The sequence below is a fragment of the Danio rerio genome, chromosome 16, assembly GCF_049306965.1.
Source record: "Danio rerio strain Tuebingen ecotype United States chromosome 16, GRCz12tu, whole genome shotgun sequence".
Lineage (NCBI taxonomy): Eukaryota > Metazoa > Chordata > Actinopteri > Cypriniformes > Danionidae > Danio > Danio rerio.
Window position 1 is genome coordinate 16,737,970 of NC_133191.1, and position 27,056 is coordinate 16,765,025.

Genomic DNA, 27,056 nt, shown 5'->3' on the forward strand with positions numbered 1-27,056 from the left:
TCAATGTAGTCCATGTATTTTTAGAGCAACATACTGTAAAATAACAGTACATTGTTGGCAACTGCAGCTGCCAGTATTTTACATTTTTTTAACGGGACAATTTTTAACAGTATATATATACATATACATAGTTGAAGTCAGAATTATTAGCCCCTCTGTTTAATTTTTTCCCCATTTTCTGTTTAACGGAGGGAGGATTTTTTTCAAGATATTTCTAAACACAACAGTTTTAATAACTCATCTCTAATAACTGATTTATTTTATCTTTGCCATGATGACAGTAAATAATATTTGACGAGATATTTTTCAAGACACTTCTATACAGCTTAAAGTGACAATTAAAGGCTTAACTAGGTTAATTAGGTTAACTAGGCAGGTTACTCAGACTTCACACAGAAATGCCAGCAGTGCTAACCACTGAGCCACCATATTGCCCTAACAACCTAAGTGAACAGTTCTTTAAAAATATATATTTTTCATAGTGCAGAAATATATATATATTTTTTTTTTCTCACAAAAAAATATCATTGTGATTTTATATTATGTTACATTTTATATTGGTGTGAACTTTTTGTTGTGTATTTATACTGTACAGGTTCTCCATGGAGTGAATTAGCCACTTGTCAGAGTTTACAAATAAATAAATGAATAAATGATGACTAACAAAAGAATAAATAAATAAATAAATAAATAAATGAATAAACACTGTAAATAAATAAATGGATAAATAAATAATGAATAAATAAACAAACAAACAAATACATAAATAAATAAATAAATAAATAAATAAATAAATAAATAAATAAATAAATAAATAAATAAATAGGCGAGGCAGTGGCGCAGTAGGTAGTTCTGTCGCCTCACAGCAAGAGGTGGCTGGGTCACAGGTTCGAACCTCGGCTCAGTTGGCGTTTCTGTGTGGAGTTTGCATGTTCTTCCTGCCTTCGCATGGGTTTTCTCTGGGTGCTTCGGCTTCTCCCACAGTCCAGTGACATGTGGTACAGGTGAATTGGGTAGGCTAAAATGTCCGTAGTGTATGAGTGTGTGTGGATGTTTCCCAGAGAAGGGTTGCGGCTGGAAGGGCATCCGCTGCGTAAAAACTTGCTAGATAGGTTGGCGGTTCATTCCACTGTGGCGACCCTGGATTAATAAAGGGACTAAGCTGACAAGAAAATGAAATGAATGAATGAATGAATAAATAAACAAATAAATATCTTAATCAAACCTCCATTTCCATTTTGCCATAATTAAAGATCACTGCAACTATAGACAGTTGCTCATAGCGCTTGACTGAATAGGGAAGCCTCAGAGAAATAAACACAGGCTTAAATGCAGTGAGGTCAACAGGCTCTGCCACACAGAAACCTGTAGGTGAAAAAAAAAATCTAAAGTTTAGCTAAATTGTGGACTGAAATTAATTTTGAAAGCAGAGAGAGGAAAAATTACCATGAGATGGAGATAAGCTGAGAGCCTGGATCTCCCATGTTGTGATAGAATGGGGTAAATGGATTCTGTGCCTGCAAGAATATTTAAGATATGATGCAATTCCACATTTTCTCTTAGATTCTCACATCTTAAACACTTAAGTATTTCATTATTTAATGGCTCTTTGTGAAAACAGTTAAATAACAGTTTTCCATATTTTGTGATTCATTTGTGTTTTGTATTTATTTATGCTTATCAACTGCATTATGGGACAGGTTGATCTCTGCTCAGATTTCATGTTAATAAGTTTAGTACTAGGAGGTGGTGTTGAACTTGATTTTTTTTCTTGTCAGTGCGGTCACCTTCTGCATGCCGCAAGTTAGTAAAATATAGATGGCGGTATCACAGAAATGTGCAAACAACATTTATAACCAGTTTTCATTAAAGTGTTGGTCAGTTTGTCTGCTTCAAAATTCCATTTTGCACTACAGCAATTAAATTGAAGCCAAACCATCTTTTCTCTTTCGTTAAAACAGATGTTGCCAAAGTTTTCTTCTCACAATATCACAATATATAAAATTGCTGTAATATTGAATCATGACAATTTCTTATCATGGGGATTCTTATTAAGATATAGACTCTTATTAAGATATTGTTCCCATAATGAAATTTAAAAGTGTAAATAAACAGAGACCCCTGTGAATCAAGAACAGGCAAGTATTATTAGAACATGTAACAGTGTACAATAACTGAAAGATACTCACCTAACCTTTCCTTTCACGTCAATCTGTTTGAACTCAAAGCTTGGAGGGAAATAATGACGAATGTTTTGTATTTCAAAGTCAAAAAATTCCTCAACTTCATTAGAATTAATAGCTGTAAAAATATAAAAAAATGTAAATGAAAATGTATATACAGATTTCCATTAAGTTTATATTCACACAAGAATAATGTACAAAAAGAAAAAAAAACATTGTTTTTCTTAACAGATGACAAGGTTTTTATATATCGTTAACAAGCAAAAGACATCTGTGCACAATTGGCCGTATATTTCACCATTATTTTGGTACTCACACATGTCTATGCCACCAATTTTTTGTTTTTAGCAGCCAAAAGCATTGTTTGTTGTGTAAATAAATGATCAAAACAAGTAAAATATTTCAGTGTTTATTGAAAATTGTGTTGTGTACATGGTGTTATACTCACTTCTGCCATGTCCTGTCCTCATGTCTTCTCTCCTCTTTTTGTCTCTCAGCTTTGTTGCAAACTCACAGCACTCTCTGAAGGCATTCACACAGTCTTTGCTTTCGGTTTTGCTCACTCTTTTTGCTCGTTCGTCGCAAGTAAACTTCATAGGAATCAGGGTGAATCCATGGCGACAGCATTTCTGTAATTCTGTTTTCTTAAACGCAGCCTCTGCAGGTCAAAAGAAATAAACAGAAATTAACAACATGTGCTGCAAAATCAAATAAAGCCCAGTGTATCTATTTTGAATCTATTTTGAATTTACTTTTTGCTTGTCCCTTTTAACCAGCACGATTCAATCTGATGTAATAATTAAATACTATTACACTCATTGTCTTTAAAAGCAATTTTAAAACCATTTTTGAGTTAAACCCCTGAGTTCATCCAAGTACAGGTGACTGCCACTTTGTTAAATGAAACATAAAATGCAATATTCAACTATAATACTACACCTTTTCTTGCCATTTCTGCTTGAACATCAATCTCACGTTTGTTGCGTCTAAAACCAGACTCACAGCTGAAACCTAGACAATCAACAGAAAAATGTTTTTTTAAATGTTGCAGATTTGTTAAGTACAAAAAATAAGCACCGAACCACTTTGTTTTTTTGTTTTTTTCTAGAGCAGGGGAGTCCATACATTGTCTTTAAAGGGCACTGTCCTTAATCTAAGTTTATGTAAACTCTACTCTTGGTAAACAGTTCCTCTCCAAGATATCTGTATCTGAAATCGACCACTAACCTGCAATCACTACTCCTTACAAGTCCACAGCCTAGGCTGGTTGGCTGGTTTTAGCTGGTCGACCAGGCTGGTTTTAGAGGGGTTTTGGCCATTTCCAGGCTGGTTTCCAGCCATTTCCAGCCTGGTCTTAGCTGGTCAGGCTAGGAGATGACCAGCTAAAACCAGCTTGATCAGACTAGCCAGGCTGGGAGCCCAGCCAAAACCAGCTATGTCCAGCTTAAACCAGGCTGGTCAAGCTGGTTTTAGCTGGATTAGCTGGTCATTTTCCAGCCTGACCAGCTAAGACTAGGCTGGAAATGGCTGGAAACCAGCCTGTAAATGGCCAAAACCCCTCTCAAACCAGCCTGGTTGACCAGCTAAAACCAGCCAACCTGCCAAGGCTGGTTTAAGCTGGATTTTTCAGCAGGGATGCCATTTTGTTTATGTTTTTCTGGTTGATAAATCCTTCAGGAAGATTAGAATTCTTGGTTAGACCCTGTGATTATTGTTCAACATTAAGTGCGTTGTCTATTAGTAGTGAAAGTATTTTGATTTCTGTCATGTATACAAATGTTACTGTGATTAAACAATACACTGGTATTACACAGTGGATGCCATCTTGTGGTCAAATTAATTTGGCACATGAACTCTGAAACCGAAACCGCATACCTCCATAATATACAGTAGGCTATACAGTACTATAACGTACTTTTTTAACGGTCGAGTAGTAAGTTTAAATTAAAATGCCGCACCTACTGAGTAGGAGGTTTCCAAAAACCGCATACTTCCATACTATATAGTACGGAAAATCAGTGTGCGAGCCGAGTAGTATGTCCGAATTCATAGAATTCGAAAATCAGTATGCAAGAAGTACCAAGGATGACTTACTAGTTCCGGCGAGATTCTGAAGTGCGCATCACATGCATGCTGCGCTATCCCATGATGTCCCGTGAGAGAATTCATGAATGGGAGTAAATCGGCGCAACTGACGCAGGTAGGTCACGTGACCATGACAAAAAGGTGGATGTACACTGTTAAAATTGTCCCGTTAAAAAACTGTAAAATACTGGCAGCTGCAGTTGCCAGCAATGTACTGTTATTTTACAGTATGTTGCTGTAAAAATACATGGACTACATTGATATACACAATACTCAAGTGAACTCATTTTGTTCACTGAAAGCAACATCCTCAAATTGGCCAACTGCTGAATGAGTTTATGAAGTATTGTGCTATATATGCTTGGAAGCATAATCATAATGATAACTTATTTTAGTTAATTAGAAAAGTTTTATTTAACCCAAATTTCTTATATTTCACAGCAGCACACATACATGTAAATCTGGAATTACCAGAGAGATTCTGACTGCATCAGCAACTAAACAGCTGCTGTCTTTAAATAAAGAAACATACAGAATAACATCAGCAGTTCATCGTTCATCTTTAGCTCATACACTGGCTCTACTCTCCCCCACAACGGTGACACACAGAAGAAATTTGCTTCAGGTTAAACAGTTAAATACTGTTTTTTTCCTTTATTTAACGGTAAACTACTGGCAGCTGTGGTTGCCAGCAATCTACTGTTTTTTTTACAGTCTACTTTCGTAGTTTAAATTAACAGTATATTACTGTTAAAATAAATTTTTTTTACACTGTGTTTTTACTTTCACACCTTTAACCCTTTAAATCCCAGAGCATATACTTCAGTTTTAATTGAAGTGTCCACACTACTGAGCGTTCAAGAAACGTAGCAAAGCTGAAGTAAATTAATTAATTAAATGACAAATTAAATGATAATTGAGGATTAGCAGTGAACAAATGAAGAAATACTGAAGGGAAAAAACAAGAAAAGAACATACAAAACTACAATTTTAGTCACAGCTTTGAAATGAAATAACCTGAAGGTCAACAAATGATTAAATCATTTAAATTATCAGTGGATGATTGAACAACTCTACAAACAGCATCACCAGCTACACTTATTACTGAAACATTTATTTTTGTATAACATCTACTAAAGTTCTTCTTGAGAGAAAGGTTAATATTTTACGTCACCATCATGGAGAACAGAGTTTGCTTTAGTCGGGCTCTCAGCCCTGACATTTTTATCATTAATGTAATTTGGCTGCTGCAAATGTCAAGAACTTTGTTTAAAACGCTCTTTTGATGAGGCAAGCCAGCCAAAAACCTATATAAGATCTGGTAATGGTTAAGATGCTATTAAATGGCAGAGTCTGTTCTAATTTAATATAATTTACTGCTCCTATTCAGTGTTCACATCATATGTGGCAATGATTTCTGAAAGTTTTAAAGAATATCTTGGACAAAAACACTGCTCTATGATTTAAGTTGCACTCAAACAGACATCAATTATCAGCGTATGAACCTCAATAATGGTGACAACTAACAAAATTAACAGTTTAACTCACAAACAGGCAACTGATAGTCTAAACATAAACAACAACAGAATAAAACGCAAATAAAGAAAACTGTAAGACCATTATACTACATTTATTCATTCCGCAATACATGCTGGGATATTTGTACTGTGCCACAACCAGCATGCATTGCAGCGTGAAACATTTGAATTGCTACCATTGTTGAGGTACATGGTCTGATTCATGAGGTCTGAGTGTGTCTTTGTCATATCAGAAATGTTTTTTATATGTTATATTAATGTTAAGGTAGTTACATCTTTTCTGTTTCCACTTATTAATTAAATGAATATCTGCAACTAAACATAAAAACTGTTGCATGAGGCCCTTCATCCAGACCTTACCAAAACATTCATGAGAACAATTTTCAGACAACTAGATTAATCTATCTATTAATTTTCCCATTTAATTGCTATAGTACAAATATTTTGTAAACTTTGTATTACAGCAGTTGGAAAGTCTAATTAAATGAGTTCAAGGGTGAAGAGCCCAACTAAATCAGCCCCTCACTCCATTACGGTGATACAAAAAACACCTAAATTTCTGTTGGATCTCAATGAGAATAGTATGGAAGTCCAAGCCGTCAGTAATAAGTGTATCTGCTGTTGTTTGTGGAGTTGTTTAATGATCCTCTGCTGAGACTGAAGGTGTTTTATTTTACTTGATTTTATTTAATGTTGTAACTCAAGTCACTGTTTGCGTTTCTTGTTTCTTTCCTTCAGTAATTGAGATTATTAACAGCAGGTGTTCATCAGTGTCTGAATTCACTCATTAGTGTTCATTAACTCTGTCAGGTGAACTATATTGGTGAACTAGTTGATGAAATAGTCAACAAGGGCACAAAATGTGATTTCAAACACAGACTTCAAAAACGTCAAATCTGAACTCTGTTCGCTCATAGTTTTCTGCAGTTGGTTACTTTCTCGAAAACAAAAATGTTACCCAGAATGCAGAATTTTTAACAGCATATTACTGTTTTAGTGAAAAAACATTATTTTACCGTAGAATCTGACCGTCTTTTAACAGCAATTTTTTACAGTGTAGTATGTCCGAACTCCATTCATACTTTTCACATTCATACTGTATAGAACTTCTCTAACGGCCGAGTAGTACTTTAAAATTCAAATGCAGTACCAACTGAGTAGTAAGCAGTTTCGGATGAAGCCCATTGTTCAGTGAAGTTGTAGGTGATCTTTTAAAAGTGAGTTTTTTTGTTTGTTTATTTTAATATCTCAATTTTTGTGTCTTTAGTATTTGTTAGCCTTAAGTACCGTAACCTAAATAGCTTGGTCCATCATGTTTTAGAGGTTGCAAATTGCATACTCATGCACTATTCTATGTCATTTTTTAGCATAAGTAGGGCATTCACACTCAAAACTCTAAAAATAATAAGTGCACCTTAATTACCCAGATGATGCACTTATTCAACCACTAAAATGAAGTGTGTAATGATAGACATTTTACACACTCAACAGCCACTGTTTTGATCACATAGCAGATGGGCCGGAGCTATTGGACACACATGTTGGATAATCTTATTTTGGTTTGTGAAAGCAAAATGGCAGCTATAACTATGACTATAACTATGGTTATAGTTATGGCAGGTATAATTGGTACTTTGGTCATTTATTTAACTAGGGCAACCGTAAAGCATCATCAGAGAAAAACGGTTTGAATTTCCGCTTAGTAAAAAAAAATAAATCATTAGTGTTTTATTTGGGACGATACTACATACATACAGAATACTATGATGTGGAGTGTGTAAGTGGATAAGTACATAGTGCATATATGCATAGTGTATAGCAGTGGTGCTCAACCCAGTTCCTGGAGATCGACCTTCCTGCAAAGTTCAGCTCCAACCCTGATCAAACACACCTGAACCAATTAATTAGGACCTGAACAGCATTTGATAATTACAGGCAGGTGTGTTTGATATGGGTTGCAACTGAAATCTGCTAGAAGGTCGATCTCCTGGAACAGGGTAGGTCATGCCTGGTGTATAGAGTGGCATTTGGAACGCAGCTATGTCTGTAAAAAGGCAGCACATTTTTTTAAAAATGCGTTTGTGTTGTGAGGATGTGCAGCACGTGTGCTGTCAAACTAATGAAGATCTTTTCTCAATATGCTGTTGTTTTTTGTAATTTCAATTTGCACTTGTTTTCTTAAATTACAGCACGTTAAGCTCTATCTGCCACTACGTCACAACAAGAAATGGCTGCTCCTTTAAATATTATGATTTAAGGTTATAGGGGCCAATTTCAGATACAGTCTATGTTTGGACACCCCTTACCAAAGACAATTTTGGTCTGATTTCACACCTTTTCTCATCGCTGAACGAATCGTGGTGGAGTGAGAGATGAAGGCCAGGCCAGCATCGTTAAAAACAGCTGCTGTATTCTCACCACCGCCATAAGAACACCCCAGATCATAAGACTTCATAGAGGCAAACACCTTTGCACAGGTAAATAAGAAACATAAAAACCGTCAAGATCCAACATCAATTGTCTATCTGGTACAAAAATAAAAGTACACACCTGTTTCTGGGTGAGTTTGTTTTGAGCCCCCAAGGCGTAAATGGCTTTGTCCACAACTTGTAAGGCTACTTTTGCATTTTTCTGTTGTCCTACATCAATGTCAAGCTCAGCTGTGCTTTCAGGTTCATAATTATGATTGCCATAATTATGATGCAGTTTTACCTCAAACTAAATGGAGGGTAAGAGAGCAGAACAGTAAACCTGTTTGTGTTTGTTATTGAAACAAATAGCTGTAACCTTTTGACCATTTAAAATGAATGTAAATGCTTTTTTTATTGTTTACCTCTCCATCACAAGTGTCCTCTACGTCTACCCATACAGAATCAGCGATGATGTCACCCTCTTTGATATAGTAAAAAGCAATCAATCTGAAGGATGGGGTCATGTTTGGGTGTATTTGGATGGATTTTTTTACTTCAGAACCTGATGCAACAGAGCCTGTTGATCTCAACATACCTCTGCTGACAATCTGAAGAGACACATGCTTTTCTTAAAGGGATACTACACAAATACAAACAAAAAATCATTTACTCATCCTTTGCTTGTTTCAAACCTTTACAAATGTTTTTCTTCTGTTAAGTGCAAAATAAGATATATTTTAAAAAATGTTAAAAACTTTGAACCATTGACTTCCAAAGTATTTTCGGTTCAAAACTTATAATGATAAACGTAAGTGAAATGTGGACAAGTGGTGGTGCTACAGAGTTCGAGTTAGAGATGTCAGGTTTACTGTGGTTCATGTTTAAACTGCCCTCTATCATTGTGCCAAATTATACAACTCTTCCGCATATGGTTATATGGGCTGCCATTCAAATTCGGCAGAAGAAGAAGAAGAAGCAGAATAATAAAAATAATAATAGGAACGCTAATGGAAACAATGGGTGCCTCCAAAGCTTTGCTGCTTGACCCCCAATAATAAAAATGATACAATACATTTCATAAATTAACATATTTCAATGGAAAAAGGTGATAATGAACTGTAATAGAACTTCAGATGTGCCTTTACTTTAATTTTATGATACATTCTAAAACAATACTTACCATATAATATATTTGCCCATCTTCTGGATTACCTTTGGGGTAAAATGAGACTTCCAGAAACTGTCCTGATGATAAGACTTTATTTGTCACACTCATATAAAGGAAGCTTGTGGATTTCATCGGATGCACAGCTCTTATTGACTTGGCATTATCCACAGTTGCCTGCAGAAAATACTCAATTAGGAAAATACATCTTACATAACAGGGAATTTGAAATTATTCTTGAAAGTATGTGCTTTTAACAAAGCAAACACAATAATTCCGAGCTCTATATTTCAAACAACAGCTAGTATTTCTGACATCATTTACTCAACCTCAAGTTGTCCCAGACCTTTTTGAGCTTCTTTCTGTTGTTAAATGCAAAAGAGGAAGATTGACTGATTGATTGATTGATTGATTGATTGATTGATTGACTGATTAAACAATGAATGGCTTTCATCTACCACTGTTCTTCGAAATGTCTATGGTTTTGTTCAAGGTTTGGAACAACTTTGGAGAGATTTTTATTTTTATTTTTTTGCAAGCATAGTGTATTTGGGTGTATTAACCTGCACTAAAACTGAAGGTGGTTTTCCGTCTAGGTTGAAGCTGTAAAATGCGATTCCTTCTTTATTAGTAGTAACAATTGTAGACTTTTCTTTAGAGTTCGAGACATCTAATTTAACTTGAACGCCTTCAGCAGGAGAACCATTTGGGTGACGAACTGTGACCTAGACAAAAACATAAATAACTGACATCAAAGAATGAAATCATGAGCAAAATATTACCAAATTTGTGAAAGCTGCCTTGATAAAATATAATAACCGATTAGTGGTGAATTACAATACTCTCTGACTGCCAGTATTATATGATCATTGTATTGTGATTATAAACATTATAGATCTATTTTTCTTTACCACTGCTTGTAAAGGAAATGCAGGTGTGTAGAACAGTCTTGTCCGAGACAGATCCACATTGTACCGACTCAAAACAACAGGAAGGAAGGTTTCAGATTCCTGTACCTCACCACCTTTTGAGATGTGTACAGTCATTTTAGCTAATGAATTGATTGTATTCATATATCAAATAAAAAATATAACCATTTCCATTATAAAATGAGATCATAAAAAGTATGTTCATGTTATCTTTGTTACACTTTTAGTGCCCTGAAGTTTAAATAATACTGACAAAACTGATTTCATGAGTGTTTACTTAAAATATCCGTCACTGTGGCAGAAATGTAGAATTGGGTCTGAGTTGTTGCCAGTTCTTCTAATGCTGTGTCCAGTTTTTGGGTGATGTCTGAAATGTTGACTGTTATCTTTGCAAGGCCTTCTTTCACCTACAAAAGGGAAAGATACCATTAGCAATCAACAGGACAAAACCGGTAATTTTCACATCCAAGGCTTGTTTGGACCCAAAGAATCATCGATCGTCAGCATAGACTATGTACAAATACATCTTTATAAACACAATTTACTTAAAATGTGCAATATATGCAGGATATGTCAAATATATTTATATATTTTTTTAGAATTTTATTTTTATTATATTATTATATTTTTCTTTTTTTTCTGATACCTATTGGTACTCTATATAAAGTTGAGCCCAAAATGACATAAACATTTAACATTGGGGTTAAATGTGTCTTATAAATAATTGAAAAATGTCAATAAAGTGTATTTAACCCTCCTATCGTGTTCACCTCTGGCCCCTTACTTTAGTGTTCCGGGAGAGAATTGATCGGTTTCTTTTAACTGCTCTTAAATTTGTCAAAAAGCATTCTTTAGCTGTGAACAATGTCTTAAACTAGTGTTTAGCATGAATTTATAGAATTAGACATAAAATAACTGCAGGGTATTAATTGTATTACAAAATGAACATGTAATGTCATGGAGGTAATCACGAGGGAGGATCAGCACATAAGCACAGGAAAGAGATGTATTCACAAAAGACATTGTTCAGTCTAAAATGTGTGTGCGAGCGAGTGAGTTGGGGTAGTGTATATGGGGATGTTTTCCGTTTGATGGTTGAATATAGAGTCTGGAGACCATTCATTTTCTACGGCAGTCACTTTTAATCTGGAACACCAGAGGTGTAACACGGTTAATTAAAACAATCAAAATTCAGTGAAAGAGGTGATCATCACTTTTACACGTTCAAGTGCATAGTGTGGAGGATATCACAAGGCCTTGATTCAATCAGAAACACAATATTTATAAGTGTGTTAAGTTGTAAGTCGGTCAGATTTGACCCAAACATGATAGGAAGGTTAAATGGTTTTATTGTTTAATGTTGTTAATGTTTTTCAAACAATACAGACACTACTGGATAAATAAAAGCTGAATGATATCAGGTTAATTGCCTTAGAGACACATGGGTGTTTTATTTTCGAACTTATTATTATTATTTTACTTTTATTTATTTACTGTACTTACAGATCCAGTTTTTTCCAACCCCTTGATGAACTCAATTTCAGGATCATTCTCTGACTTGCCTTTTTTTATCCCAAACCGACAGTGGAAACCACCATCAATGGTCTTTCCATAGGAATATCTTTCAGGTTACAAAGAAAGAAAAAAACAACAGTTTTTAATCTAGCTTCTCAATTAATTTGCTATTTAAAAAAAAAAAAGTAACAGAATTGTTGTTATTAACTATCTAAATAATTTATAATCATTCATTTATCTGAATTTGAACTTACGAGGCCTGAATAGTGAATGTTAATGTCTTAGCATTTGCTTGCAGAAAGGCTTTCTCTGAGTGAACTGAAACACCAAAGCTGGGAAGAACTAACAGAAATGCATTGTATTTCAGCTGCAGTTGATAAAATACAATTTATAGAAGTAAAGCAACTCTTACTGACATGTATGTCAGAGTGTAATTTTATTACACTTACCAAACTTCTGGACTTTAAATTCGCGCACCGCTGCATTGTCCACATCATCTTCATAATGTGCTGTAATCTTCCATACACCAGGTCTATAGAGATTAATTAAATAGATGAATTCATTACTTTAAAAGTCTGAATGGTGTCATGTAAACAGATTGAACCGCATGCTAATATAGATTTCAGTGAGTATCACAGTTTCCTTTTGCCATGTTATAAAAAGAGATCAACTATACTTGGAAACATCAGGAATTTTGTAGTCTTTTGACAGGATGCCATCCAACACTCTGTACTTTGACTTCTTGACCTTGTTCCCATCAGCATTCTAAGGATAGATGAAGATGACCAAGAATCTCGATTAACTTAATAAATGAGAAGTTGCTGAAAGAATCATTTTAATTGCATAAATAAAATAATTAAAATGTATTATTCCTTTAATGTAAGTTACAAAAAGCATGTTATACAAAATGCAAAATAAATAAATATTACTTACATATATAGAGACATAAACATACATCTCTAATTTTGGTCGCATGGAGTGATCAAGAGTGAAGATTCTGAATCGAACTGTAACACGAAACACATAATATCCTAATTAAGACATGCTACATTCATTAGATAATAGCTTACATTTAAACTTTAAAATATATTATTGCAATACTCTTGTAGATAATTTCATATGCAGAGATATAACATGAAATAAATTAATCCTAGTAGATGCATGCAATGAAGAACCTAAACTAATATTAACTGTCATCCACAATTCACAGATATTTTACATTTTAGCTAACAATATTTTAGTTTTTGGTTGAAAACTAAAAGTGTGTTTATTGTACCTTTCTGTGTGGGGTTGTATATGGGTTGGTCCGTCTGAATAAAGATGTAGCCATTGTGTTTGGAGACCAGAACACGCGTCTGCTGTCTCTGACCATCAACCTCACATGCCAGATTTAGATAAGGAGGCTCTCCATTGATTGACTTCAGGTTTGAAACTGTATTTGCAAATATCTTAAAGAGAAAATAAACAATATACGGGACTGTTCTGACGGGACTGTGAATGCTTATATCAGTAATATAATACAGCTAGACTTTCATTAAGTAATCTAAAAACACACACACATATAAGATACTTGTAAATGCATTTTTACTTAGATATGCATTACCTCAAGATTCACTGTCTCAAACTTTCCTTTTTGGTGTATTGTTTTGGTTTCCTTTGCGGACATGGGAACCCGCGTCTCTGTTTCTAACTGACAGGACACGGGTTTGCCGACCAGTGCCTCCCCGACCTGAATCACTATAGGTTCTTTCACACCAACATGAAACACACTCGGAGCAGTGATGAGGAATCTGGCACACAGATGGAAAAAAGAAGAAAGATTAAAAAACCTCAATAACTTTTTAGCTTAACTCATCTTGTTTAGTCAAAAATAGTCTATGAAAAAGTCAACAACTTTTCCTTCTTTGACAACACATTTCAGAAAATCTATTCTGTAAACCCCACTGTTGTAATTATTAAAAATATTAAGTTAATATAACTTGACATTACTTAAAATACCAAGTTAAACAGGTGTGTTTAACTTACACATTAGGCAGCAAAAATCTTTTAATTAATATTTTAAGTTCTCTGAACTTAACATTTTAATTTCTTTGAACGATTCACTATGTCTCTGTTTAAAATGATTGGTTGCACTTAAAATTCTGCCTTGACAACTGTGCTGATTGGTCGAGACACAAAGACACGAAGTCAAAGCATTAAGGGTGTGTCCGAATCCTCTTTTGATATTTCAAGGACAGAAAAATATGCTGCACCGCAGCGCATGGTCTAACAGGGTCGAGCTTATTCTCTTAATGGGTTATGGGTGTGTTTTGAGAATAAATGTAATGTAATGTAATGTAATGTGTATTTATATAGCACATTTATTGTGTATGGCCATACACCCAAAGCGCTTCACAATCATGAGGGGGGTCTCTCCACACCACCACCAGTGTGCAGCATCCACTTGGATGATGTAACGGCAGCCACAGGACAACGGCGCCAGTGTGCTCACTACACACCAGCTATTGGTGGAGTGGAGAGACAGTGATAGAGCTAATTCGGTGGAAGGGGATGAGTTATGGGTGTGTTTTGAGAATAAACCAATTAGAGTCTCATCTCCCATGCCCTTTAAGAGTGAGTTGCATCATGCCATGGTGCATTTGCTATTTAGATGGTGGATTTTGTAAGAGGAAAAACTGAATGCTTCACTAGCGAGAAAACAGTTAAACAGAGCATCTGCAGCGCAAGGATAAAGAATGAGCCTCCTCTAATCCGCCTTCACTTTCACTTTATCTTTTTCTCTTTTGTGGACAAAGATTTGTTTTAAAAACTATTTCTAAATTCAGTTCTAGTTTCCAGCACATGAAAAAATTAACAATAATAACGAAGTATGCTCAAAAAAGTTATATCCAAACACACATTCTCTGCCTCATATGGTCTAAAACCTGACAGGTGGACAAATCTAAGCTTGTTTTTATTAAAACAAATATAAATATGCATATCATAAATAATAATGCTAATAATAATAATATTATACATATGCAAATTGTCATGAATAAAGTAAAAAAAAAAGCCCCCCAAGATAAAGAAGGCATGGAGGTAGTGGGTTTCATATATATATATATATATATATATATATATATATATATATATATATATATATATATTAGACCTGTATAAGTTGTATTTTAGACCTGCTTTCAGCTGGTCTATTGCAAAGTCTATTTTAGATCCTCAAAATAGCAACGCGCCAATAATGTGTCGTAACACACCTTTTTTTCAGACCAAAAGACCCATGTGTCCCATGAGTGTGAACTCTGGCCACACCTGTGGCCACCCCAATGGTTTTGCTGTTGATATTATTAATTTAAATATACTTACGTAAATGTAAAATATTTCAATAAATAAAAAAAAAATTAAAATGAATGAATGAATGAATGAATGAATGAATGAATGAATAAATGAATGAATGCCGTCACTAAATTATTGTGGATTGATTGGTGCCACTGACATAGCTGATTCACTGCTCTTCTCCCTCCCCGATCATTGTTGACAGCACGCATACACCTTCAATAGACAGCAATGGCAATGTAATATTTATCTTAAGCTATATCAATAAGCAGTATTAATAATATTGTGGCTCAGAAAGAAATATGGTTAAATTATATTATTAGGGTCTGTATAGTAAGTTTGTGTGTGTGTGTGTGTGTGTGTGTGTGTGTGTGTGTGTGTGTGTGTGTGTGTGTGTGCGTGTGTGTGTGTGTGTGTGTGTGTGTGTGTGTGTGTGTGTGTGTGTATAGTAATGCCTTTTGTACAAATTGTTCATTTGTTCATACATTAATTTTCTTGTCGGCTTAGTCCCTTCATTAATCCCGGGTCACCACAGCAGAATGAACCATAATTTAGTCTACCCAATTCACTTGTACCACATGTCTTTGGACTGTGGGGGAAACCAGAGCACCTGGAGAAAACTCACGCGAACGCAGGGAGAACATGCAAACTCCACACAGAAACGCCAACTGAGCCGAGGCTCGAAACAGCAACCTTCTTGCAGGCGACAGCACTACCTACTGTGCCACTACTTTGCCCTTGTTCGTTTGTCTGTTTTTATGATTAATTCATTAATCTTCATTCATTTTAGACATGGCATATACTGCATGCTGTACAATAAAAGTATGTGAAAAATTACTGAGAAGATATTTATATATATGAAAAGTGCTTTTAAACTAAATGTTGATTTTTATTTGGTTTACACATGTACTTGCTAAAATATTTCATAGAATAAATTGCCGTATTTCAAGAGTAATTAATTAAATGAATTAAAACCACTGAATACATTATTTTTTGTGTGCCACCCCAAGATTTGTTATAGCCTCTTCTGGCCACCTCTAAGAAAATTTTCTGGGGGTGCCACTGACACAGGGGCGACATGTTGGCACAGTGAGTAGCGATGTTGTCTCACTGCAAGATGGTCACTGGTTCGAGTCCCGGCTGGGTCAGGTGGCATTTCTGTGTGGAGTTTGCATCTTCTCCCCATGTTCGCATGGGCGTGTGTTCTCCTCTCAACAATTTTTTTTACTTGCTTTATTTATTAACCTTAAAATTTTATTTTTGCATTTAACAGAGGAAGTTAAACAAGACAACAATATTAAAATAGTAACTGATTTGATGAGCGATTTATATAATAATAAATCATAATAGAACAGCAAATCATCATATTATAATGGTTTCTGAATGCTTATGTGACACTGAAGCAATGGTGATTGAAATTTAGCTTTGAATCACAGAAATCAATGAAATGTAAAACTACAAAACTACGATATTTAAAATGAACACAGTTTTTACCATATTTTTTTAAAATAAATGCTGAAATGGTGAGAAATATTGGCTCATTTTAAAACAGTAACATTAATGCTTTAATTTATGAATGTTTCCAATTTCGAAGGATATAGTGCATGGCCTAATTAGCCCAGATATTTTATTCAGTGTAAACTACAGCAAAAACAGTTTAATTTCATTGAATATATTAAGCTGGATCTGAATGTGAAATTAAATGAATGTGGTCAATTTTGAGGGACAAAATATTATCCACTAAACAATAATATCATAAATAAGACAAAAGCATAACAAAAGTTTTGTTAGCTAAAGTTAATTTTTGAGTCATTTGAGCTCAATCGGTTAAATCATTTTAGTGTATTTTAATTGTATTAATTTGATTCAATTTAAAAATGAAGAGAAAATTAAGGAAGCTATTAATCGAATGTTTGTTACATCCTTATTATTTTTCTTTTTGGAGCTGTATTACCTAAAAAAATAACCACCTGCCTATTCATTATTATAAATATTACTAACACTTTACAATACGGTTTTATTAGCCTATGTTATAGTTAATGTATTTACTAGCATTAATTAATTAGTAAATGAATTAATTTAATTTATCCCTTGTTATAGCATTATTAAATATATTATATTTAACACAAATAAAGTTATTATACTAAACAATAACATTGCTCCTTGTTAGTTCTTGTTAACCTGAAGTGCTTTTTACCCAATGTTAAACCATTTTAAATATACAACATTAATAAACAATGAACTTTAAAAAGAATATGATGAAACTTTGACTTTGATAATGACTATTATAAAGGCTGTACAAGTAACTTTCATTTTTATTTCATGTTAGTAATAGCATTAGCTATTACTAGTAATAGTTCACCCAAACTAAATATTCTGTCATCATTTACTCACCTTTCACTACTTCAAAACCTATATGAGTTTCTTTATTCTGTTGAACACTAAAGAAGATATTTTTTTTTTTTAAAATGCTGGTTGCTGGGACTCATTCACTTTCATATATATATATATATATATATATATATATATATATATATATATATATATATATATATATATATATATATATATATATATATATATATATATATATWTWTATATATATATATATATATATATATATATATATATATATTTATATATATATATATATATATATATATATATATATATATATATATATATATATATATATATATATATATATATATATATAATTATTATTATTTTATTTTTTTTGATGGGTCCCAGCAGCCAGCATTTTTTAAAATATATTATTTTGTGCTCAACAAAGAAACTCCTAAAGATTTAAAACCCAGTGAGGGAAAATAAATGATAATTTTTATTTTTGGATGAACTTATCAATAATAATAACAACAACATTGATAATATTTACATGCACTGTACAATTCTTACCTCTGATTGCTATTTCCTTGAACAGCACAGCTCATGCAGAGCAGCAGATAGAGAAGAGGACGAATTTGCTCCTCCATGGTAAGTCTTGTGTTTGCAGATGATTTCAGACTGATTTTGTTCTCTCAGCTCTGCTGTGCAAATGTTGCACAAGAGCAACTGAGTTATTTGGGGTTTAATGGGGTTATCATGGTTTTCAGCAGTCATTGCACAACCAGTGCTTTCCCCAAAGTCATGTGACTTGAAAGAAACACAAACAAATATGGCAAAAAATCAATAATTTGGTTCTAATCCATTTGAATAGGGATACTTTTGAGAATGTAGTACAAAGAAACACTACAATTGTTCAAAATGAATTAAATTCAGTTGTCAAATTTAACTGTTGTTATTATTAAGATTATTAATATTAGTAGTAGTAGTAGTAGTACACTGTAAAAAAAAAAATCTTGCCTAAAATTCTTTAACCAAGTGAATCTTTCCAGTCATCTCAACTCAACATCAGTCAAACTGAGTAAAATATTAAGTTAAGCTTTGCATAACTAAAATATTTAGTCAAAACCGGATTAACTGAATTAAAGTAACATAAAAGATTTGTTGTTATGAATTTTTGTCTCATTGTTTTTACAGTGTTCTAGTAGTACTTAATTTAAATTTGACAAAAAAATGTCTATATTTTTAGATGAAAACTTCTTGATTTGCCTTTTGATTTTTTCGACCAAAAAGTTTTATTTTTTTCAGCCTCCCATGTTTGTGTTCTATTTATTATGTTATTTTGTTTTAAATACAATGAAAACTCTCACACACAGGAGCCTGATAAAAATGTAAAAAAATCTTAATTTTCAGTAGTAATAATAATAATAATAATAATAATAATAATAATAATAATAATAATAATAATATTAGGCAACCTTACTTGAAGAAAAGTTCAGATGTGCATGTTCCTTGAAGCACAAGATGGTTGAATCAGTCTCAACTTGGTGAATTATCAGATCTTTGCTTAAGTTCATTCAGTACAGTGTAAAAAAGCACAATCAAACAATCTATCAAATGCAGGTAGTGCTTATTCATGCAGCAGGGTACAAACAAACAGACAAACAAAAATAAAACTATTGTTTATTGAATATCTGTTATTTTTCACATTTATTAAATCATTTAACATTTTTAAAATTATATTAGTGGATTTAATACAGAGGACATTATTCAGTATTATTACATTAAGGATTTCTTTCATTTTCTTAATAATTGAGTCCTGAGTAAATATGATTTTTTTGCTTCTATTTTATTATCAGTAGATTATTTTATTACTACTACATATATTTTTCAGATTTTTTTGTGTATTTATCCTGCTCTCTCTCTCTTTATTTCTGTCTGCATATCCCTAAATGTGATAAGCCTGGTAAGTTGGCCTGCTGTGCTTTGACCTGATCACTTGCATTGCTTTTACAATTTCTTGGAAACTCACCCCACATAATTAACATCACTATTTGTTTTTATTAAATAACAGGGCAACACTTTAAAATAATGGTTCATTAGTTAATGTATCTACAAACATTAAGTATGAATAATCTTGTATAACATCTATTAATCATAGTTTAACATTAACTGATTCTTAATTAAAATCTAAAGTTGTGCTTGTTTACGTTAGTTAATGCACTGTGAGTTAATATGAACTAACAATTTAACATTAACTAACATTAACAAAGATAAATAAATACAATTTTAATGTAACTATAAATGTATAATATAAATATATTAATAATCGTTTTAATAATAGTTTTTGTTAATAAATACATTAACATTTAATAATGGACCATTGTTTTGAAGTGGATCTTGCAAAAAAAATTGTTTTCAACAAAACTAAACAAAACTAAACTAAACTAAACTAAACTAAACTAAACTAAACTAAACTAAACTAAACTAAATCTGCATTCAGATTTTGGTGGGAAAACAGTCAAAGGGTTCAGATTCAGTTAAAAATGACGTAATATCCAGCTTGAGAAATCCATTAGGCAACTCAGCATTTCCATAAGATTTTTTCCAATTCCAAAATATTTCATTTTCACGAGCGTTCCCTAATATCTAATACCCTCAATGTCTTTTTTCCCTCTTTTTAGGACTGTAATCCAGATTGCTGAGAGTGGCCTGCCAGAGGCATGATGTCCATCCACAACTCCTGCACAATAATCAGGAAGACGCAAGAATTGCGTTTGGACAATCAGTCTCTGACTGCCAGGAGATACTGGAGAATGACCACAGAAATCAAACCCAATACAGAGATAACAGGACGACACCTTCTGAAACAGAATAAATCACACATGTAAACCAAATAATATCAATAACTAAGCACTATGGTGTTTCTATAATATAATATAATATAATATAATATAATATAATATAATATAATATAATATAATATAATATAATATTCTTTAAAACAACTAAATGAAAAGTTTTACTCTGCATTTTCATCTCCCTAATGGTAAACCATGAAATAAATCTAGCTTTTATTTTGAATTTACTGCCAACCCTACATGGCAATGTTATTCTTTCCTGTCTTACCTTTAGTTGAATTGTCCACTTTCATCCGTCAGAAACTTCAAATACAGTTGATAAATCCATACAGGAGTTTTGTGGTCAGTGAGCGTCTTGGTCAGCGCCCTGTTCTGTCTCTGTCGGCATCTGTGTGTGTCCACATCTTTCTCTGCCTTTCGTTCTATCCATCTCATTACATGCAGCAGTGGGGTTGCCTAAGAGACCAGGCCTGAAAAGAGAACATCTCTTGTACTACAATGCAAGGAGAAAGTGACATAAGATTGGGGGATGTGGGGGGTTGAGAGAGAGGGAGAGAGAGAAAGAGTGAGGAAGAAGTATAGATGACAGGTGGATGGATGCAAGAATAACTGCATTGGCTTGTGTGACTATGCTGCAGGATAGTCAATCTGTTGGAGAGAGTGTCTCAAGCCATTGAAACTAGCTAATAAAATATTGCTGGATGATATGCAGAGCAAACTGGACGTTTTTAAGTTGTCACTTTACTGGTTAAAATGTGTGGAGCCACTTTATAGTGTCACTTAAACTTAAATACATATACTAAAAATTACTATCAACTCAACCCTTGATACTTGATGACTTTGCACTTTTTTGACATTAAATCATACATATATATATATATATATATATATATATATATATATATATATATATATATATATATATATATATATATATATATATATATATATATATATTTAATTTAAATTAAATCATATATATACTACTCAACAAAAGTCTTGGAGCCTATCCAAGTTTTAGGAACAACAAATTATAACTTGACTTATAGTTGAAAATATGAAAAAGGCCTCAAGATACACTTTTTTTTACCAAAATAAAATATGATTTTCCTTGATTTTAGATTATTTAATTAGGACAGTAAGGTCTGATTTTGCTTCGACAAAAATCTTGTAATTTACTGTAACAGAAATAATGTACAGTATAGAATAAAGTCATTGTGCAATGGAAAAAAAAAATTATATTGTGTATGACTTCCATGAACTCAACACAATGACTGAGACAACTACAGTATATTAAGGAAGTTTATCAATTTTCTTGGGATTCATTTTCAATACCTCCTCCATCATCTTAGCAAAGACATGCTCAATAATGTTCATGTCTGGTGACTGGGCTGGCCAATCCTGGAGCACCATGAGCTTCTTTGCATGAAGTATGAGAAGGAGCGCTATCTTGCTAAAGAATAAATATTAAATGTTCAGTAAATATACTGAATATATGTATTCTTGCTGGCTGCTTTATTAAGTGCACATTGTCAATATGATCTGCTGAAATAAAATTGAGTGACATAATAAGGATCAAAGATGGTTTCATTGTCTTGGCTTTAGCTACGTGGCTTGGTTGTTGCTACCAGATGGTGTTATTTACAAAATTATTTCAGAAACTTATCTACCAATATTTCCAAGCACAAACAACTCTATGGTTTGTAGAAGATGAAAAAATAAATAACTGAGCATCACTTATTTGGGCAAACAATGTCTTTCTCAAAATATTAGTAAAGCAAACACTGGCCCTATATGTGGCTTTTACATATATTTCAATTAATATGGAAAGCAAGTGCATGTTTTTTACCAAGTCAATTATTGGATTTTATTTTACTGCATGTTTGAGTAAAACATTATAATTTGCACTATGAAATGATGGGGTTCTTCTCTAAATAAGTAGTTACTTTCTCCACCCAGTTTAGAGTGTCATTATGGGTGTTTTACGTTCTAACTAATGTGGTTCAAGCGATGGATCTGTAACTATTAACTATGCGTTTTGGGAAACACTCGTCACTACATTGTTCTTTTCCCAAACGATGCATCGTACTATGATAGTTCAGCTGCGAGTTATGCCATTTTTTGGGAAACGCACCCTGGAGGTCTGTTCTTTGTACGTGGATTACTCAGTTAGCTGGATTAGGATATTGACGGTTTGACAAGATCCAGGATCGTTTCGTTCTTAAAAAATCATCTGAGACTTGTTGTCATAGTAACAGTTCTGGTAGTTCAAATCTGTGTAGGAGCAGTTTCATTTCATGTAAACAAGATTAGATTGAGTCAGTTCAAGTTAAGAAAATACTGAAAGTATGTACCGAATGCTGATATTTTCTTAGAGTAGTTACAGTATATACACTTGGGAAAATAGTAAATATATATAGTTTTTAACTATATATATATATAAAGTAAAAAATAAATATATTAATAAAATTTATGCAATCTGCACTCCATAATACAAGTACAAAGACTGCCACCTGCTGGTTCAAAGAGAAAATGTATCGATATGAACTTTTTAGATGCAAACGCATGCATGCACAATACTCAACTTAAAAAAAAAAAGGAAAATCATTTATGCAATCAAGCACGTGTTTTGATCACTAATATGCCAGTGAATGACACCTTTACCGACATCAAAATGCTTTTTTGATGCAAAATTAATTTATACAGTTATTAAATGTAGAACTAAATACATTGATATGCATTGAAATACATGATGAATACTCGACACATGAAAGTGTAAAGCCTGCAGCTTACAACAAACGTGGGAAGCTATTGCGTATCATATTTAACAAAACGTTTACTGCTAATTTGATGTAATTTTGCTTGCATAGATAATTAAATATTAATCAGATGATGTCATTTCAGATCAGTTTGAGATCAGTTTGTCCAGACATTTTAATCTGATTCGCAAACTTGTTTGAAGAACCAAATTAGCCAGAGATCAGTTATCAAGATGAACAGATCCAGGATCTGCCAAATCATCTTTGATCATTTAAGGGAGTTATGAAAAACAGACCCCTGGTCTGTTGATGGACAGACTGGTACATTGAGAGGCCTACAACTTGCAATACTTTGTACTTGCATGTAATTCAGTGGAAAATTGGTAATGATCTGTTGGTTCTTCAATAAGGCTAGAACAGGGATTTTTCTTTTTTTATTTCTGTTGACACTACTCCTCCAAGAACATTGGCTCATTTCCACTGAGTGGTACAGTACAGTACGCTACAGGTTACCTTTATCAGGCTTGCATTTCCACTGCTGAAAGCGAACCAATGGGACTCTTTTGGTGGGTGTGGTGTATGACAGAAAGTTTTAGATGACATCATTTTCGCTTGAGGAAATCAGTACAGTAAAGCTTTATGGGTCGTTCACATTTCATATAAGAAGCACTTCTCACAAAACAGATGCTTTATACACATAGACACTTTATAAATGTTTATTACTATATTTTCTATGAACATAATTTGATTATAACTGCAGATCAATGCAAAATAGCCTACTGTAATGTCTGCAATTATATAAAATAAATAAATGCAACAAATATGAACACATACAGACCGTTACAGTCTCTGATATGTCACGACTACAGAAAAACTACACACAGCCTACAATTAGTCCTTATTTAGGTAAAAAAACAACAACACAAAATATAGCACACAGTCAGTGCAAACTTCTTATATGTGTCTTTAATCTTCAGCAGCACATGTAGCCTCTTGTTAGAAAGTAATTCCGTCCAAATGGCAGTTTGTTCATGTTTTAGGTTGCAGAATATCCCAACCTTAAAGTATACTAATATTACAATGAGAAATAGTTGGCATGTACTGTAGTTGCAAGGTTATCAACAAAATGTTGTCACCTTAGAATTATAAGGTTCTATCTGACATTTTTTTCAAAATTGAGTTATTGACAAATTCTTATTAAATGACAGCTTATTTAAATTTTGGGATGTTTTTTAATAAGTTGTTTACATTTTAAGACTTTTTTATTTAAAAAACAAATGTTACACACATACTGTTTGCTATGGAATGCAAAAACTTTAAAGCTCATTATCTCAAAATCATTCAGAACGCAGATAGAACTTTATAATTCCAAGGTGATGATGTGTGAAAGGGACAATCAAAATAAGGTACCATACCGGTAGCTTATGGTCTGAAAATCTTCTCCAACTCATGACAATGCTTTAATCCCCACAGGCAGCACATTAAGGTAGATGGAAGACCAGCAGATCAAGGCTCTTTCATGGCCATCACAATCTCCTGACCTGAATCCCAATGGAGACCTCTAAAATGTAAGCAAAAGTGTCACCTGCCATTAAATGAATTTCGACTTTTTGAATTTTGTCCCGGCGACGCAGTGTTGCAGTAGGTAATTTTGTCGCCTCACAGAAAGGTCGCTGGGTCGCTGGTTCCGGCCACAGCTGGTCCAGTTGGCATTTCAGTGTGGAGTTTGCATATTCTTCCTCCATTCCCGTGGGTTTTCTCCGGGTGCTCCGGTTTCCCTCACAGTCCAAAGACATGTGGTACAGGTGAATTGGGTAGGCTAAATTGTCCATAGTGTATGAGTGTGTGTGTGTGTGTGTGTGTGTGTGTGAATGAGTGTGTGTGGATGTTTCCAAGAGATGGGTTGTGGCTGGAAGGGCATCCGCTGCGTAAAAATGTTCTGGATAAGTTGGTGGTTCATTCCACTGTAGATAAAGGGACTAAGCCGAAAAGAAAATGAATAAATGAATGAAAGAATAAATGAATAAATGAATTTTGTCCCCAGGTGTGGCATTATGTTGCAAACAACAGTGTGAATGCCTGATTGGAAGCATGACAGTATACATAAAAGCTGTAATTTGAAATCAGGGTTAGTTCAGCAAAAGTTAGTTAGCAACTCATTAGTATTAGTTTTGTATGTACATAAATCTGTACATACCTTCTGTACATACCCATAAATCTGTACATACCCATATATATATATATATATATATATATATATATATATATATATATATATATATATATATATATATACACTGTAAAAAAATTCTGTAAAATTTACGAAAAAATACTGGCAGCTATGGTTGCCAAAACTTTTTTGTAAAAAATACAGAATTTTTCTGTAAAATTGTTTTTACAGAAAAAATTTGTATTTTTAACAAAAGAAAAATTTATTTTTTTATTAACGGCTGCAATGATCATTTACAAACCGTTTAGTTAATTATTTATATTTGCAGAAAGCAACTACATTTTGATTGGCATTTACTGGCATTAAAATCAATGTTTTAAATGTCTAAGTAATATGAGCATGTTGATATTGAGAACCATTGCACATAAATTCACTACAAAAACTTTTTAAATAAAGTAGTTAAATGCATCATTGTGCTCATGTGTGACTGTAATTAACAAATAGATTGTCACTGCATTAGTAACTACACAGTCGCATTTAAACAAAAGAAGATGCAGCATAACAACAGATTATTTTAGTTCATCTTGGACTTGTACTCAGATGCTACTATCCTTCACAATAGTGACCCAAAAATGTTTTACAGCATTTTGCTGTTGTTTTTCTTGATTTTACAAAAAAATACTGGCAGCTGTGGTTGCCAGTAATCTACTGTTTTTAACATTTTACATTCGTAAATTCAGTGTACAGAATATTTCTGTTAAAAATACAATCCACAGTCGGTATTTTTCATCGAACACATTTAACCCCTTAAATCCCAGTGCAAAATCCTCACTGGTGTCCTCACTACAGAGGGTTGAACACTTATTAATGATCTTTAACTTTATTTCTGTCATATGAACAAAAGCTCTTAATGAGATTTCTGATGTGCATTTGAAGTCACCATGATGGAGGCCAGAGTCTGCTTTAGTCGGGATCTTCAACTTGTTTTAAAATAGTTTTTGATTGCTATAATTAATTATGTCAATCACACTATTTGTACAGTATGAAAAGCCAAAATAAGTCTTAAATCAAAATTCAAGTCTGATGAGATTAATTAGTGTATCTAAGCCACCCTTGTATTCTTGTAAAATATCATGTTAAGTGTGAGAATTGATTAACGTATGTAAGAGAAACTGCAGGAGCCTCAGCAATCAATTACTATTTAATCAGGTCTAAATACACCATTCATAATGAGAAAGTTTGATCTATGGCAGAACTCGAAAACACACAGACATCAACTTTGAATCTTAAATCTTTAAATCTTAATAATAGTGACAAAAAAATAAAAAATTCTAATAAAAATTAACCCAGGACAAAGCAAAACACTCTACTGAAATATTACCTCTCAAAAACAACATAAAAAAAGGAAAAGAAAGAAATGTTAAGAGCATAAAGCTGCATAATTTATTCATGCTGCAATGCATGTTAGGAGTTTTGTACTATGCTGGTACCCAGCATGCATTGCGAAATGAATTAATTATAACAGCTTTTTTTTTTTTTTTTTCAGCAACCATGGTTGAGGTTCATATCCTGATACTTGATGTCTGTGTGTCATACTATGAAGCTGTAGATTTCAGGGTTTTTGAAATAAAACTCTAATTATTAATTCTTTCATAATTGTTTGTGACCCTTCTGAGCTGGGGTCTGTTCTTCGTACGTGGATTACTCAGTTAGCTGGATTTGGATATTGATGATTTGACATGATCCAGGATCGTTTCGTTCTTCAAA

The 27,056-nt window shown here is 33.2% G+C and overlaps 1 protein-coding gene across 1 annotated transcript in view; it reads right to left on the reverse strand.

Moving 5' to 3' along the window:
- The window catches only part of c4b (complement C4B (Chido/Rodgers blood group)), a 36,946-nt gene extending 18,713 nt beyond the window's left edge, over nucleotides 1-18,233 (reverse strand). The window contains exons 1-20 of the mRNA NM_001365137.1: nucleotides 18,073-18,233; nucleotides 13,430-13,616; nucleotides 13,103-13,274; nucleotides 12,760-12,833; nucleotides 12,503-12,591; nucleotides 12,276-12,358; nucleotides 12,081-12,168; nucleotides 11,815-11,932; nucleotides 10,589-10,718; nucleotides 10,294-10,406; nucleotides 9,946-10,107; nucleotides 9,398-9,559; nucleotides 8,640-8,825; nucleotides 8,357-8,524; nucleotides 8,141-8,273; nucleotides 3,123-3,194; nucleotides 2,632-2,841; nucleotides 2,190-2,301; nucleotides 1,447-1,517; nucleotides 1,226-1,365 (exon numbers count right to left, since the gene is read on the reverse strand). Of these exons, the coding sequence (NP_001352066.1) occupies nucleotides 1,226-1,365; nucleotides 1,447-1,517; nucleotides 2,190-2,301; nucleotides 2,632-2,841; nucleotides 3,123-3,194; nucleotides 8,141-8,273; nucleotides 8,357-8,524; nucleotides 8,640-8,825; nucleotides 9,398-9,559; nucleotides 9,946-10,107; nucleotides 10,294-10,406; nucleotides 10,589-10,718; nucleotides 11,815-11,932; nucleotides 12,081-12,168; nucleotides 12,276-12,358; nucleotides 12,503-12,591; nucleotides 12,760-12,833; nucleotides 13,103-13,274; nucleotides 13,430-13,616; nucleotides 18,073-18,149 (2,547 nt within the window). The 5' untranslated portion in view covers nucleotides 18,150-18,233. The remainder of the gene's footprint in view (nucleotides 1-1,225; nucleotides 1,366-1,446; nucleotides 1,518-2,189; nucleotides 2,302-2,631; nucleotides 2,842-3,122; nucleotides 3,195-8,140; nucleotides 8,274-8,356; nucleotides 8,525-8,639; nucleotides 8,826-9,397; nucleotides 9,560-9,945; nucleotides 10,108-10,293; nucleotides 10,407-10,588; nucleotides 10,719-11,814; nucleotides 11,933-12,080; nucleotides 12,169-12,275; nucleotides 12,359-12,502; nucleotides 12,592-12,759; nucleotides 12,834-13,102; nucleotides 13,275-13,429; nucleotides 13,617-18,072) is intronic.
- Nucleotides 18,234-27,056: the final 8,823 nt, after the last annotated feature.